At 55.6% G+C, this 16,088-nt stretch overlaps 1 protein-coding gene across 2 annotated transcripts; it reads right to left on the minus strand.

The window, feature by feature from the left end:
- Nucleotides 1-704: 704 nt before the first annotated feature.
- Dbn1 (drebrin 1) lies at nucleotides 705-13,700 on the minus strand. 2 transcript variants are annotated; one of them, XM_038333977.1, is made up of 15 exons: nucleotides 13,586-13,700; nucleotides 9,235-9,290; nucleotides 8,554-8,666; nucleotides 8,286-8,360; nucleotides 8,025-8,171; nucleotides 7,782-7,859; nucleotides 7,403-7,554; nucleotides 7,262-7,325; nucleotides 4,525-4,584; nucleotides 4,310-4,433; nucleotides 3,403-3,540; nucleotides 2,915-3,085; nucleotides 1,817-2,496; nucleotides 1,433-1,535; nucleotides 705-1,279 (listed from the first exon to the last, which is right to left on the minus strand). In XM_038333977.1, the coding sequence occupies exons 1-15, from the start codon at nucleotides 13,669-13,671 to the stop codon at nucleotides 1,209-1,211; spliced, it is 2,118 nt and encodes a 705-aa protein (XP_038189905.1). In that variant the 5' UTR covers nucleotides 13,672-13,700; the 3' UTR covers nucleotides 705-1,208. The 2 variants fall into 2 exon arrangements, with proteins under 2 accessions (XP_038189905.1, XP_038189904.1); XM_038333976.1 differs by lacking the exon at nucleotides 3,403-3,540.
- Nucleotides 13,701-16,088: the final 2,388 nt, after the last annotated feature.

Below are 16,088 nucleotides of genomic sequence, written 5' to 3' on the forward strand. Positions count from 1 at the left end.
GCTTTTTAAATGCTTCCCTTGGACTGCAGGGAGGGGTGGGGGGAGGGTGGGATTTCTTACCCTGTTTGTTACATTTTGAGGATAATAAAGGTGTGTGATCTGCTTTGGTACAAGCGGAGGGGAACGCCAGCTGCTTTACACCCAAGGTGCTAGTGACCAGGCATGTTGGACCTGGTGTGTGTGGGGAGATGTATACAGAAATATGCAGGCCTTTGGGAACAGAAGGTTACTTTTCAGGGACAGGATGTTCTTTCTCCATTTAGCCTGCTTTTGATACCACAGGGTAACAGAGAGGTGCGCCCCCTGTAGCCTCGGAGGTGACAGTAGTTGGGAAGCGGGTCTTGGGTCTTGAGAGCTGGCGTCCACGCCAGATCAACCCCTGGAGGCCCAGAGCAGCAGGCCCAAAGGGATCTGGATTTCTTTATTATCAGACATGAGCACGACTCATTACATAAGTTTGTGCTTAAAAAAAAAAAAAAAAAAGAAGAAGGGGGGAGTTAATGTGAAAAAGAACCCAAGCAGAGGAAGGAATCGGAGAGGGGCCACCCAAACCCCTGGGTCCCATCTATAAGCCCTGACTTGAGTCACGCCTAGGACCTCCAGCCTGGGACCTGCCCGGCAGGAGAGGGCGGGAAGCCAAGGGGCTCCAAGTGGGCCTAATAATTCCTTTCGACCAAGCAGCGAGGGTGAAGAGAAGGGGGGGGTCCCAGGGAGCCAGAGCCCACGAGCCATTTATTGCCATGTGTTAAAATTCGTGCAAAATATCTGAAGCCCTGGATAGAGAATACAAAGTGATATTTTTCCAAGAAACATAAAACTAGGAAAAGTGATGGGGGCAACATTTTCCCACCAAAACCCCCAACCCCACCAGGTCCCACGCAGGGTGAGGCCTCCACCCTGGTCGACCGAGCAGAGACTAAGCTACAATCTGGTCTGGGCAGGAAGGGGTGGAAAATCTGTAACATCATCTCAACTACCAACGGGAGGAAAACCAGTCCACTGTACAAGTCTATCAACTTTAAAAAAAAGAGAAAAGCTGTAAAGTCAGGCCCTGTGGGTAGGGAAGCGGACAGATCCCCGGCCAGCGCCGGAGTCCAGAGTGGGTGCCAGGCGGGGCCGCTGCTAATGCAGGCGCTGCAAGCCGTCTGGCCAGAGGCTACCGCAGGTGGGCAGCCTTGGCGAAGGCAGCCAGGGAACAGTTGCCACGGCTAATCACCACCCTCGAAGCCCTCTTCCTCTTCAGGTACGGGGTCTGCATCCCAGCAAGTGATGTCGATTTCTAGGATATATTGGGAGAGAAGAGGGCTGGGTAGTGTGTCCCCACCCTCACCCCCACCCTCTAAGAGCTGTGCCAACTGTGTTTAGTGACACTGCTGGCCCTCCAACTCCATTCTGTCACCAGAATTCCACCATTCATCCAGGGAAGAACTACCTGGAGGCTTGTTGTAGAATACCGGAGGCGGAGCCTTTGCACACAGCTCTTCTGATTGAGCGAACTCTTCCTCCTGTGATTGACTGAAGTATCCTTCACTGGCCTGTTGGGTTTTAGGAAAAAAAAAAAAAAAAAAAAAAAAAGCATAGGCCACTAGGCCCCACCTGCCAGGACTACAGCTGATCTATCAGGCCTGAGTCTGTTTCCCTGGCAACCAAGGATTCCAAGAGTGGTTGCTGGGGGAACTCAGTTGACTGCCAGGGAACAAATGCAGAGATGGAAAGGGGAGTCAGAATAGAGCTGCTTCTCAGTATGGATCTACAAGCCATCAGCCCAGGCCCTCAGCCCTCACTATTGTTCCTCCCACCAGGCTCCCCGTCTCACCTGGGTCCCCTCCTTTTGAGTGGTCTCTCCATTGGTCAGAAGGTGAGGTTCTGGCTCCAGCTCCTGCTCCACCTGGTCTACCTCCTCTAGAGCTGAGGGCATATTTAGGTCCTGGGTGGCAGCCAGCGGCTCCCCTTCTACTTCCTCCTCTGGGTCACAGAACGTGGCTGGAGGTTCTGGCAGCTCATCAAAATTAAGAAGGTTGGCACAGCCTTCGCCAGCTGGTGGCAGCGGGTCCTGGGCTGCCTCATCCAGCAGAGGTACCTCTGCCAGGGACGCCTCAGCACCTGAGGGTGGTGTAGGCACCCTGGGCTCAGCCTGAGGTGCTGAGGCCTCTTCCCCATTGCCAGGCCATAGATCAATGAGGCTGGCAGTGGCAGGGGTGACATCGTTGGCAATAGTGGTGGCAGTAGTGGCAGTGGTGGTCTCAATGGTGTCAGCTGCATGGGCATCACCTACTGAGGTGACAGAGGCATCAGGCTCTGCGGGGGCAGCCAGGACAGCCTGCTCTGGGGATTCTGAGCACATCAAGTCTTCCATGGGGCTGCTTTGCACTGGAGGAGGTTCCTGTGCCCGAGGGGGCTCCTCTGTAGAGCCAGCCCAAGCCGGAGGGGTTGCTGCGGCTTCAGCCCCCTTGCTGGTCTCCTCACCATCCAGTCTCGGGGTAGACTCCCGGGCCTCTGTCACAGTACACATGAAGGACACAATGCAGTCAACCCCCCTTGGGCAAGGATAGATGCCCCGAGCCAATCTACAGTGTCCTGCCCACCTACTGAAGAGTAGGGAGTTAGGGACTTCTGATGAAGAACTACCACAGAGGCACCTTCTGGCATCCTCGGCTCTACCTCACTACCCTTTCCCCAGTTGTTTTTAAACCACTGGGGAGCCCTGCGAGGAAGGCCACATGACCACTTCAGTGATGAGCCAATGAGGTTAGGAGAAGTTAGGTCTGATAGCAACACCAGAGCTCTTCTCAGCTAAAGCCACTCCCTTAGCAGTGTAGTGCTGGTGATGAGTGGTCCATGTGTCTTTGAACTATGTTACTATGGCAACCAGAGATGGATGGAAGGATGGATACAGGTGGAACCCTTCTCTCACCTTGAGCTGGTGGGGGTGGTGGAGGTGGGGGTGGAGGCTGTGTGGATGTAACCTCATCCAGGGCCCTCTCGATCTGCTCGGTGACAGGGGTGGAGGCTGTGCTGGAATCAGATGGACTCCGGGTGGGAATGGGAGTAGGTGCCATTCTCCTGTGGCTGTCCAGGTGGCTGCCTGTGGAACAAACGCCTAGGCTAGTCAGTGAAGGTTGGGGAGCCAGGTGGAATCAGGACTAGCCACCTTGTCTTGATTATGGGTGGGGGCTGTGAGCTCCCCAGGCCCCCCAGGGGCCAGATTACTGCTCCAGACCCTGTAAACCAGGCCCCTAGGGGCCAGTGCCCGGCAGGGCCAGGGACAAGTGGCAGGTAGTACCTGCTCTGGGGATAAACACCAGCAGTCAGCAGTCAGGCTGGGGGAGAAAGGGCGAGGGGGCTGCTGGGAAGCGGGGCCCTCCTTACCCCACCCTGCCGAGGCCTGGGGCTGCTACCTACATGGGAGGGAGGAAGAGAGGTTTGGGGTGCGGTGGCAGGTGATATAGGGAAAGGGAGTCCGTGGAGGGGAAGAGGAGGAAGAGGAGGAGGAGGAAGGCCCACTGTCCGATGCCTTTATGAAAGGGCAGTACGGACGACCTGCCAAGAGAGACAGACAGAGAAAGACAGAGGACAAGAGAGGGTCAGTCTCCCCCACCCCTGCCCCAAGGCCTCACCCACCCCCAGGGCCAGCCCTGGATGTCCAAGCCACCTTCAGCCAGGGTCTACATTCAGCCAAGCTAGGCCACAGCCTCAAGCCATGTGATGCCTCCCACCAGCTAGCACCAGAAGATACACACGTGGGCACACACAACCAGCCTCTGAGCAGCAGCACAAATGAGTCTAGTCCGTCATGCTCCTGGGACCCCAGCACATGACCAAGCACACAGTGGATGCAAACACTCAGACCAGCAGACAAGAAACAGAAGGGCACTTCAAGGGGAGGCAGAAGCTACACAAGGAGAAGCCAAACAGGGGACCCCAGAGGACAGCTGCTCCAGGATGCTCAAACAAAAGGCCAGAGCAAGACCCCACCCTACATGCATCCACAGCCTTCAGGGCCAGACCTAGTCCAGCCCTGCATGAAAGCTCCCAATGCCAGAAGCATGTCTGCATCTACACCAAAGCTGCCTAGCAGGTCTTGCGTGTCATCCATCGCTCAGCCAACACCCAACACTGACATTGCCCCTCAACCCAGCCCCTTTGTGGGTGCTGCCACCTGGAAAGCTGTGGGTGGAAGCACACTGAAGGGGTCTTGCCTTCTCCAAGGAGTCCTTGGGCAAGGCTTGTTTTCCAAGAAGTTGTCCCAAAAGGATTTAGGGCACAGTCTGAGGAGCATGGGTCGGGCAAGGATAGGGTCAAGGACTACCTGGTCGGTGGTTGAAGGGTGAGGGCGCATCACAGCTGCCAGCAGAGGCCGACGCAACTCGTTCCTGCTGTCTGAAGAACTCCCGCGGGTTATCAGGCCGCTGGGCAATAATGGCAGCTGCCTCCTGAGGGCACAAGGGAAGAGTGAGAAGACTGGACGGGGCCAGCTGCTGAGCCAGCCCTTGCCCTTCTCACTTGCTATTTCCCAGTTCTCACCTCCACCTCTGATTCCGACTTCTTCATCTGGGACTCTTCTTCTTCATCTCGCTGGTCACCCTGGAAACCAAACAGACACGGTCCTGAGCATCTCTTCTACAGCCCAACAGGATCTCGAAGGTGGCACTTTGTTCCCTCGGTACCCAGCTGTGCAGCCTTCTCTGCATCTTCAGTGTCTCCAGCCACCCTATCCAGACTGGCCAGGCCTTGGGAACCTCCTTCACTCACTTCTACACCTAACCAGGCACCCAGGGCCATCTGCTAGCTAACTTAAGCTACAGCAAGCACTGGCTGAATGTGGCCTGTGGACGGGATATTGTTTTGAGGCCATATTTTAAAGCCACTTTTAATTTTTTCTTCTGTGTGTCAGTGTTTTGCCCACATGTATGTCCATTCACCATGTGCATGCAGTGTCCTCAGAGTCCAGAAGAGGGTGTCAGATCCCTAGAACTGGAGCCACAGGTGGCTCCCAAAATGTGGGTACTGGGAATTGAACCCAGGTCCTATAGAAGAGAAGTTGGTGCTCTTCACTGCTGAGCCATATCATAAGCCCCCATGGCAAGTTTTTAAACCCACATAAATTAAGCTGCTGACACTCCACTCCAAAGTTCAATTCTGAACCCGGTGAGGTAGTGCATGACTTTAATCCTAGCACTCTGGACACAAGTAGGCAGATCTCTGTGAGTTCAAGGCCAACCTATTCTACAGATCGAGTTCCAGGACAGCCAGGGCTACACTGAGAAACCCTGTCTCAAAAGAGCCAAAAAAAAAAAAAAAAAATGAAGTGTTTCATATTGACTGAAAATAGAATCTGGATTCTTATTTTGTCACAGTAGGGATTGTACCCAGGTCCTCACAGAAGGCAAGCCAGGGCTTTACCAGTGACTACACCCACAGTCCTTTGTTTTTATTTTGAAACAAAAATCTCATTACTGTTAGGCTGACCTAGAACTTACGATTCTCCTGCCTCACCTGGGGAGGATGAGATGGAGAGATGGGGTCTCTCTCAGGCCCCTGAGTATCTAGTTTGTATTTTCTCTGTCTCAGTGTGTCCCCCTCCCCTGACACCCCCACACACATCCAGGGCGTTGTGAATGCTGGACCACTGCTGTATTACTGAGTGCATGCTCAGGCCCCTAGATTATCAACACCATGGCAGCCAGTTATACAGAAGCTGCCTTACCCTGGAAGTGTGCCACTCTGTCCACTATAGTCCCCCCAGTCCCTAATTCCCATTTTCACAACTTAGGTTTCAAGACTGAAACAGAAGACTATAGGTGGGCAGGCCCCTTGCTTGGCTACATTCTTCTCCCCCGATCTTATCTAGTCTTCTTCATGCCTCCAGCCCCACCATCTAGGCCAGCTCCAACTCGCCCACATACTCTGCTAGATGTGGACACAACGTGCTCTGCATGTTCCAGTCACAGTGCCTGGAATAGTCAGCCCGTTTCCCGAGCCCATGCTTTGCCATGGAGATCAGTCCATCCCTCCCAAATGCCTGACCTATCATGGCCCCTGTAGTTCAGCCCCTCCAGTTTAAGACCTCGGCTTGGGCACAACCTCCAGAGCAAGAAGTCTCTGGCCCACTCAGGTCATTTCCTTCTCTGGGTCCCCACAGGGAGTTCCCGGCAGATCCTGCCAATGGCACTACACTGTGGTTCCTGCTTCTGGGGTCACTTCCCTCATCCTCTGTGAGCAACACAGGATGAAGACCCAAGTCTGTGCGAGTGGCCAGCAAAAGGTCGGTATGTGTTTGTTCAGTGGGACACTCACTACACCAAAGCCTCTCACTTCACATCTCCTGCCATTCGTGGGGGAAACTGGGCAGAAGTGGCTGCTGGGCAAAGGAAAAAAGCTAGGTCAAGAACTGAACCTTTTTATTATATTTCAAAAAAGGGTCTTACTTTGTAGCACTGGCTGGCCTTGAACTCATCCTGTAGACCAGTCAAAGATTCAGAGATACATCTATCTCTGCTTTCCTAATGTTGGGATTATAGACACGAGCCACCATGCCTGGCTCAAACCTTCTTTGCTTTTGAGCACATAACCTAGAACTTAAAACTTGCTTAGTGTAGGTTCACCAGGTTCCTTTACTTTGTTTCAATCAAAGCTAGGAACAGAGGCAGGCTAGGGCGATGGCTCAGTGGGTAAAGCATGAGGATCTAAGTGTAGACTCTTAGCAGACACATACTAAGCCCAGCAGAGCAGCACACATCTGTAATAGCACTGGAGGTGCAGAGGAACCTCTGGGGCTCACTGGCCAGACAGTCTAGCCAACACAGTAAGCACCAGGTTCATAGAGAGACCTGTCTCAAAAAACAAGGTGGGTAGCGATGAGGAAGACACCAGAGGTTAACCTCTGGCCGCTACAGGTGCATGCATGGGTGAATGCACTGTTCATACATACCACAGATACACACGCACACACACATGTGCATGCATACATGCATGCATGCACACACACACAAACACACGTGTGCACACTAAATAAGTAAATAATAAAGGAACAGAGCAGCTTATCACAGAGGCTTTCATTGTGAACAATGTGAACACCAGAGTGGCTAGGAGAGAGAGGAAGAATCTAGCAATATGGGTAGGAGCACTGTTTGTTTTGCCTAAGCATTTTGATACATGAGAATTCCCTAGAACCCAGGCAAAGGGGAACCATGGGGCTGGAGAAGTGGCTCAGTGCCGAAGAGTATTTGCTGCTCTTGTAGAGCCCTGGAAAATGACTTACAAAGATAGACTGTTCCTTTAACCTCCTCTTGGCCTCTTCAGCTTCTAGAGTCTGCTGTTTCCTCCTGGAATGAGAAGCACAAGCACACCCTTCAGGGTGGGCTGGGGGGTGGGCGGCCCTCTGCCTCGGGCCAGGCCTCACCTGTGCTCCTCAATCTGCTGCTCCCGCTCTCGGTAGCGCCGTTCCCGCTCCTCCTGCTCCTGCCGCTCCTGCTCCATCCGTTCCTGTTCAAACCTGAGCCTGGCGTCCAAGGCCTTCTTCCGCTCCTCCTCCTTCCTCAGCTCTTCCTCCTTCTGCACCCCACACCCAGGAAGTACAAGCCCTGAGCCCAGGCCAGCCTTGGCCCCTCCATTCTACTCCCACCCAGGCTGGGGAGGTGACCATCAAGGTTTTGGGGGTAATGAGTACCATGTGCGTTGACTGAAAAGGGATTGCTCGTTCAGCTGGGAGAGGTCAGAGCTACCCTGAAGGCTCAAGCAGGGACACCTGGGCCTGAAGGCTTAGGGTCAGCATTGCGCACCTTGGCCTGCTCCCAAAACTGCTCCCGGTTAATCCGCTTCATTTCCACGGCTGCATCTGTCTTCTGGTAGGTAGTGCCCTGCAAAGTCAAGTCCCCTGACAATGAACACCAGGAAGAGACTCAACAGTCCAGTACTCACACATGCAGAGTGAGGGCTACGAGGGGCTGGGGAGGCCCAACTCAGGGACCATGTCACACAGGTGATGTCTGGGCAAGACCAGCCTGTCCCAGGAATGCACTGACCACCGGCTCGGCATTCTCATCCTCTCGAAGCCGCAGCCGATGCAATACTGGGCTGGAGAGCCGTGCCAGTCCATTGGAGAGCCGCTGCCCGATGGCACCAGCATCGATGTCTTCCACACTGCTGGCATTCACAATTACGTCAACACCCTTCCATAAAAAAGTAGCGTTTAAGTGGCATCCAAACTCCCATCACCACCTCCAGCAAACAAACGTGGCCCTGGCTGACTGGTCCTGCCCCCTCTGGACCCAGTCCCCACATACCTGGAAGAATTCAGCCACCTTAGCCACGTGGCTGGCGCAAGCACACTTTCGGGCATCAGGTACATCTTCACCAACCTACAACGTACCCAGTGAAGAGGTGCTCAGGACAGGACAAGAGGAAGGCAACAGCTTACAGGCCCGATATCCTGCAGGCCCAGGCTATGTTCCTAAGAACGAGTGTGGGGTTTTCCCTAGCGGCGGCTACGGGTGGAATGTGACCGACCACTCTGGGGCCTTCAGCTCCCAGCCCCATCCCACAACTGCATACCCAGTTGATGAGCACATATTTTGGCAGGGCAGCCTGGGAGTCCTTGACGCTGCAGAAGCCGTACATCACTTTCTGGTTCTCGAAGTGGCCCGAAAGCTCCTGCAAACCCCCTTCTAGGGGAACCAGGAAGGTGTCAGGGCTCGCCAAGCTCCGACCCTACAAAGGGCCTAAAACGCCCAAGGGATCGCTAGTCCGCGAGCTAGAGGCCCAGATCTCTGTGTAATGAGGTGAAGGGGTAGACAGGATTCTAGCTTAGCCTCTGAACCCTCCTGGGCCTGATTTGAGATGGGACTGAAGACGTCTGTTCACACGTCTTCATCTCTCGGCGATCACACCTCGTACATCTTACCGGGTGCTAATGCCCAGCGAGGTAAACGAAGCTTTAAGAAGTCTTCCAGCGCTAAAGAAAGTCGTGCTGAGCCCGGCCACCCTCCTAGGCCCCTTCCCTAGCTGTGTGATGTCAGGCAAGTTCCTTTTCCTCACTGTGCCTTCCTGGAAGCCAAACGGGAAACAAGGCTCCCTCCCTCTACACCCTGAAGAATGCAGGGAGGACAAGAGGAAGGACACCATCCGACAAGCAGGTCTGCTGGACGGAGGCAGGAAAGTGAACCGCAGCCAGGGAGGGCAACAAAGCAGCCAGAGTAGGTGGTGGGAAGGAAGAGGAATGGCTGGAATTCTTACCTCCTGATGCTGCAAGCTTGAGGTCATCTGAGCCATCCTCATATGTGTACAGAGCCCTGGGGAGAGGGAGGGGTGGCTCATAGAACTGTCAGGTCCTAGGCAGCCAATTTTGGGTGGAGAAGGCATGAGGGAAGAAGAGTGATGGGGGGAGGGCAGGGCAGAGAACACGACAAGGAGGGGGAAAGCTTTGGTTGTTGGTTGGTTGTGATAACAAGGTCAGGCATCATTTCCGCTGAGCCGGAGACTTGGGTCAGATGGCAATCAGGGAATGGTGGGGGAGAAATCTCTGCCTAGTCAGCTCAGCGTCCGGCCCTAGCCCTGGCAGCCCACAACCCAGTGGAGCGGGTGTGCGATGGAGATTCCAAGGCAACGGTTCCTTGGTTACTGTTCCCTGGCGACCATGATTCTCATCCCTCATTGGCCAGAGCCAGGAATCTACCTGGTGCGTGCCTTGGTACCCGCTGCCCCTCCCCCTACTGGGAGGGAGGAGGAGAAGAATCTGGTGCTCAATGCTGGGCATTCCCTGGTAACCATGGCAACCCAGCAATTGGCACAGAAACCAGCCCACCAGAGCTGTATTCTCCTCGAACACAAAGGACCCCGGGGACATCCTCAGTCTCAATCTCTCCCTCTCCAAGATGGGGATGAGGTCACTGTGGTCACTCCCAGACTCTAACACTAATATCTTCCGGTCTTCTAACCCCTAGGCTGCCTCTGTCCTAGCTGAAGCCTCCTAGGACTGCCGTATAGATCAGGGCTAGCCAGAAAGCTAATCTAACGGCTTCCTTCCCTCCCAGCTCTTTCTGGTCTGCACTCATTCTGCGTGGAAGGTAACCTCGAGATTCTCCCCCCACAACCCGTGCTGGCACAGGCACAGGCACAGGCTGGAGATACATGGAGAAGAGAAGCATGGTCCCTGAGACTGAGATGGGCTCAGACCCTTTCTCAATTCCCATTTCCCATCTGCTAAGTCAGGAGGCTCTGGTGCGTGAGAAACGGGGGGAAAAAGGGAGAAAGAGGGAGGAGGAGGAAGAGGACGGTCAAGAGAAAGGAGGGAAGTAGAGAAACAAGAGAATGAAAAGTGGAGGAAGAGGACGGTGGGGGGGGGGAAGAGAAGAGGGAAGAAAGGAGCAAAAAGAGGGAGGGTCTCACCCCCTCCCCCAGAGGTTGTTAGCTCTAGTTGCTAGGAGAGCCAAGGGGGCCCTGCAGCCCCTCCCTTTCATGGACCTCTCCCTGCTTTTCTCCACAAAGAGACACAGGTGGGCTGTAGGTCTTGGAGCCCTTGGGCAACTGCTGCCCCAGTGGCTGCCCTGACAGCTGCTTCCCAGCACAGCTGCCCCACCACCTGTCAGGCTGCCCTAACCCATGGCCAGGAACAAAGAGCCCTCAAAGAAATAGGGTGTAGCCCTCTCCACTCGCAGCTGAAACACGGAGAAAACACCAGGAGTCCTGGCTGCTTCCAAGACACCGCTCTGGGCATCACAACTCCCTGGGAGGGGCTGCCTGTCTCAGCCTCAAGACTCTGAGGCCCCTTCCATCCTGCCCACCCACCTCCAAACGGCCCTTCCTCCCTGCGAGGGCTACAACCCTTCCTTCTTCACTCAGTACCAGCCCTTCCGTCTCTCGGCTCTGCTCAGCCCCTTTCCAAACGACCAGACCACTGTGTTCATCGCCACACTTGGGCCACACTGGTTCCCACGTTCAGTTCTGGAGAACATTTTCTACCCAGAGCTGCACTGTGCTGCTCTATCCACGAAGACCACTCAGGACTCCACTGCCAGCTCCACGGGCAGCCTCAGCCTGAGCTTCACGCCCCAGACCCTGCCAGATAATGTTTCTCTAACACAGCACAAGCACCCGGTGGCTGGCTGCTGGGAGCTGGGAAGCAAGCAGGGAATAGATGGGGACAAGGGGACTGTGGGTGGACTCGCTCAGGAGCAGCAAACCCTGGGGACAGTGACTGCCACAGACTGTCAGCTCAGTGACTCTGCTAACACACACTGTCCTCAGTCCTGGGCCCAGCACGAAGTAGCACCGGAGGGATTTTTCATGTTGACACAGAGTCTTATCAAGCATCTAAGCTACGGAGACTAGGGCAAGGCGAGAGAGCGTGACTTCAGCAGCTCCAGGCCTGCTGGGAGGGGAAGGTAAGGCTGAGGCCCAGCATCCTCGCAGGGAGCCAAAACTGGAAAGGCCCTGGAAACCCTGCAGGGACTGTGCCCAGCCTCCTCTCTTCTCAGAATACTCAAGAGGAGCAGGAACTTCTCACACAATGAATCATAGCACAACTAGGGTGCTGCTGCTGGCCTTTCCAATCTGGACTTCCCCAGTGTTCCGCTTCCAGCACAAGCAGTGGCCCATGTCAGAGACCCTGCCACCTAGGGGGCAGTCACCCCAAGCTCCACCACACCCACATTCAAAGTCAAGGCAGAGAAGGAAGACACCAAATACTCATGGCCCAACATCTGAACCCAGAACATTCCCCCTCCCCCTGAACTAGTAAATGCAGGGTCTGCACTGAACCTGGAGATCTCACCCAGCTCCCGGCTGTGTGAAAAGAGGAAGAGGTGATCCTCACCTCTTCCTGACAACAGGCTGTTTAGGCTTAGGCCCTCGGGAGTAAACAAACAAGCATGCATGCGAGGGTGCATATGTGCATCTGTGTGTGTCCCACACACCACCCAGATGGGGCTGACGCATGCCAGGGATGCATAACTAACTCCCTTTGGCCACATGGATGCTGCTGGTGGTGAAAGCCCAGGCCTTGCTGAGCAGGATGTAGGGCAGCAGTGGCTGGGTAGCCCCAGCATTGGACCGCCAGCATCTGAGGGGTTAAGAGATATGAGGTGTTGTCTATACCCCCTAGACTAGAGAAGAAGGCAGGGTTCTCAGCGGTGTTTCTCCTCAGTCAGGGCTATACCCCCAAACAGGCTCTTCCACCAGGCCAAGCAGGCCACTTGCCCAGATTGCCTCCCATGATCTCAGCGCCCCCAGAGACAGGACTGGGACAACAATGTGGGAATTGCCCACTTGGCCTGTGCAGCTTTTCGTATAACTGACCTGCAAGACACAAGAACTTGTCTCCTAAGTCCATCCCTTTGGGCCTGGCTGCCCGCCAGTGCTGCAGTACCGTGGCATGGAGGCTTGGCTATTTTGTGCCTTCCTCCAGTCCCCCTACCTGGCTGCCCTCCCAGGGTGAGAGTGAGGCCAGCCCAACTGGGGTCCCTCAGACAAGCCCCAACTCTGCCTCAGTTTTCTCAAGAAGAGGCTACTTCCTGCCTGAGGTGAAAAGAGACCTAAATACAAAATGGGGATTTGCCCCCTGAGAAGAAAGAACACTTGGGGGTTGTGTTCAGAATGGGGGCATCGAACCCCTTGGTTTGCCCTGACACCCTGGGGCTTCAGCTCAGAGCAGGTGGTTCACAGCCCCCTCCACCTCGGGGAAGGTAACAGCTGGGGAGGGGGAGAGAATCAAGTCTACATTTTCCTCCTAAGAGGCTGACAGCCCCGCGCTGGGGAGGGACGAGGCTAGGGTCCCAGATATCATTCTGGTATCCCTCAGTGGGGGCTCCCACCATGCTTCCTCCTAGCTGACCATCTAGACAAGCTGCCTGGGTCCATCTCCTGGGTCTCTTCCTGCCTAGCTGCCTAGTCCTAGCGATCTCCTCCTTCAGAAGGGGAGAGAAGGGCTCAACCCTACCTCTTTTCCTCTGCGACCCGTGAGGGATAAAGGAGTCACTTCGTGGTTACCATGTGGCAGTGAACCCTCCTTCTATCACATCCCAACCCAGATGTGGGGGAGACAACCCTGAGAAGCCCCCGGTGGGCGGGGCACGCTGGCCCCCCGGCCCTCTGCGCTCCTCCCCCGCCCTAGCTTTCCTTTGTGCTGTGGCCGGGCAGGCTGCTCTAGCTCCGCTAGCTCGGTCCCCGCCCCGTCCCCACCCGGTCTTCGCCCGCTCGAAGGTGGCGAAGGTGCCCTTGGCTGGCCCGTGCACACCTGTCCCCCGGGCCCGTGGAGGGAGGCTGGGGGGGAAGGGGGATGGGCTCCGGCAGGGCCGAAGCACCCCGGGCTCCACGTCTGAGCTCCACGTCCGCGTGGCTGGCATCCGGCTCCCGCGCCCCCAGTGCGCCTAGGGCGGCCTCAGGGCTCCCCGGCTTGCGCGCCCCGCCTGGCCCGACCGGCCCCTCCCCCGGCTCGCACAAAGGCAGCCCCTCCCCGGCTCTCCCGGGCCGTTGCACCATTTCGGGGTATCCCCCTCCCTTCCCGGTGGCAGAGCCTCCGAGAAACAAAGGCGCGGTGGCGGCCTGGGGACAAAGGGGCCGGGGGCGGAGGCGGGGGCGGGGGGCTCACCAGTCGGCCGCGCTTTCCTCCCGGATCACCTCCTCGTACGCCGCCAGCAGCTCCAGGCGGTGGCCGCTGAAGCTGACGCCGGCCATGCTGCGGGCCGGACCGAGGCCGAACGGACGGACGCACGCACGGACTGACCGACCGACAGCAGAGGGAGGGGATGAGGGAGTCGCCGCCGCCGCCTCAGAGCCTCTGCAGCGCTGAGAGCGAGCGAGCCAGCGGCCGGGGGAGGGGAGCCGGCCGGCGGGGGGCGGGGGGCGCTGGCTCCGCCCGGCTCACTCCCTCGGCTCGCTCGGTCCTAGCGCCGCCCCGGCCGGGCCCAGGGGGAGGTCCGCCCCCCCTTACCAGCTTGCCCTGGGGCGCCCCCATGCCCCTCTCCCTGCTAGCCTATACCGGGACTCTAAGCTTCCACTCTGCTCCCAGAGCCAGTCTCATGCACCTGTCTTGTCCTGGTCCCCAACCTAGTAGCACACCCTCTTCCTCAGCCCTAAACCCACCAAGATTCCAGGCCCTACCTAGGCCCAGGCTCATCCTTCTCTGCCTTCCCAAAATAATTGGTCCATTGAACCCCTTGATTCATTTAACTCCAGCTTAGCCTCACCCCATTCCAGGGTCCATCCCACCTTACATTAAATCCATTTTGGTCCTTACCCTGTCCTTGCCCCAAATTCAGTTCCCCATCAAGCCAGGGTTGTCAATAATAGCCCATTTCCTCTATAAGGACCCTTCCTGGTCTACCACGGTCACTTCTAGGGCCATCCAGGGCCAACTGCATATCCTGTCCCAGCTAAAGGCCCATGCTTAGCACGGCACACCTCCACCTATTCACCACACTCTAGCTATGCCGACCTGTCTGCACTCCGACCCCTCTTCCTAAACCTAGCCCTTCCTTCCATCCCTGCCCATGACCTTGTCTCAGCTATTCCCACCCCACCCTAGCTCATACATTACCGTGACGATCATTTTCTGCCTCCTGGACGAGGTATCCAGGAAACCAGGTCTTCTTTTCCAAACTCCATACCTCTGAAGGTACCCCAAGTATGGTCTCCAAGACAGGGCCCCTCCAAATCCACTCCAGAGTGAAATTTCTGGCACCTTTTATTTCCCAGAACTCTGAGCACAGAAGTGCCTGAGCCTCAGAGAAGTTCCTTTGGGGAAGTGGAGGCACAGAAATGGCCTCCAGACACTCTGTAGACCAGGACCAAGAATCCTGCCAAGCTTTGCCCCGGGGCTAATCTGTGAAGAGGAGGTGGTAGTTTTCTGTGGGTCTCCTGGTTCTGATGTGGTTAATCATCTATACCCAGAAACCAGTATGTACATTCACTGCAATGTTTGGAACTGGACAGAGGGAAGGGGAGGCTTTAAAACCTCTGAGTTTTGCCAGACAGTTGTGGTACACACCTTTAACCCCAGCACTTGGGAAGCAGAGGCAGGCGGACCTGTGAGTTCGAGGCCAGCTAGGTCTACCAAGCAAGTTCCAGAATAATTACACAGAGAAACCCTGTCTCAAGAAACCAAAAACAAACAAACAAACAAACAAACAAACAAAAATCCGTCTGTATTTCACGGTCCCCTGCCTCAGGAGTGCTGGGTACCCACCACACCCATGGATCCCTATTGCTGGCAGTTTCTTCACGCACACCTACAGTGAGCCTCAGCCTCAGGGATGGTCAGTCCTGGGCCCTGGATGCAGGTGGAACACAATGCAGAAGGAGACAGTGAGGATTCAAGACGAGGGCAAGGACAGAGCTTCAGTTTGCTGTATCGCTAGACGAGTGAAGAGTGCCCCCCTGGTGAGGGAGGAGGCTTGGAGGCTTAGGTACAGGTCTAGGCATACAGCTTCTTCCTGCTTCCCACCCTTCCTGTCTCCCCACCTCCTGCTTAGTTCATTTCATACCCCGCAGACACCATGGAGGGTTCCTTCCTCAGATCCCCACCTCCCCACCAGACTACCAACTGTCTCTAGTCATTCCGGGTTCACCTCCCATCTGAATCCTTCTTCGTTCTGTTTAGTTTTTAAAAATATTTTATTTAGTTGGGTGGTGGTGGCGCATGCCTTCAAACCCAGCACATGGGAGGCAGAGTCAGGCAGATCTCTGAGTTCCAGATCAGCCTGGTGAGTTCCAGGACAGCCAGAGCTAGACAGAGAAACCCTGTCTCAAACAAACAAACGAAATTGTCTTAGTGTATGTGTGTGAGCACAGGCACACACACGTGCCACAGCCTTCCTGTGGAGGTCGGAAGACCTCTTTCTGGAGTCAGTTCTCTCTTTCCACCACGGGTTCCAAGGATGTAATTCAGGTCACCTGGCTGTGGCACTGGTACCAGCTGGAGCATCCCACTGGCCCTTGTTTAGCTTTCGTTGTTATTAAAGACATAGCTGACACTAGAACCCAAGCTGGCCTCAAACGCTGTGTAAGAATGCTGGAATTGTAGGCGTAAGTCAGCATAGTTAGCTTGCCATCTCAGGCCTGGTGGCCATGATGGTGACCGTAATCCCAGCATT

This window comes from Arvicola amphibius, chromosome 6 (assembly GCF_903992535.2).
Source record: "Arvicola amphibius chromosome 6, mArvAmp1.2, whole genome shotgun sequence".
NCBI classification, from domain to species: domain Eukaryota; kingdom Metazoa; phylum Chordata; class Mammalia; order Rodentia; family Cricetidae; genus Arvicola; species Arvicola amphibius.

Excerpts from the sequence above, each read along its gene's own strand:
- Dbn1 (XM_038333977.1), bottom strand. The coding sequence starts at position 13,671 with ATGGCCGGCGTCAGCTTCAGCGGCCACCGCCTGGAGCTGCTGGCGGCG. Across the intron at positions 8,361-8,553 it reads AATATGTGCTCATCAACTGG|GTTGGTGAAGATGTACCTGA; the intron begins GTATGCAGTTGT and ends GGTACGTTGTAG. Across the intron at positions 1,280-1,432 it reads ATTCTACAACAAGCCTCCAG|AAATCGACATCACTTGCTGG; the intron begins GTAGTTCTTCCC and ends AATATATCCTAG.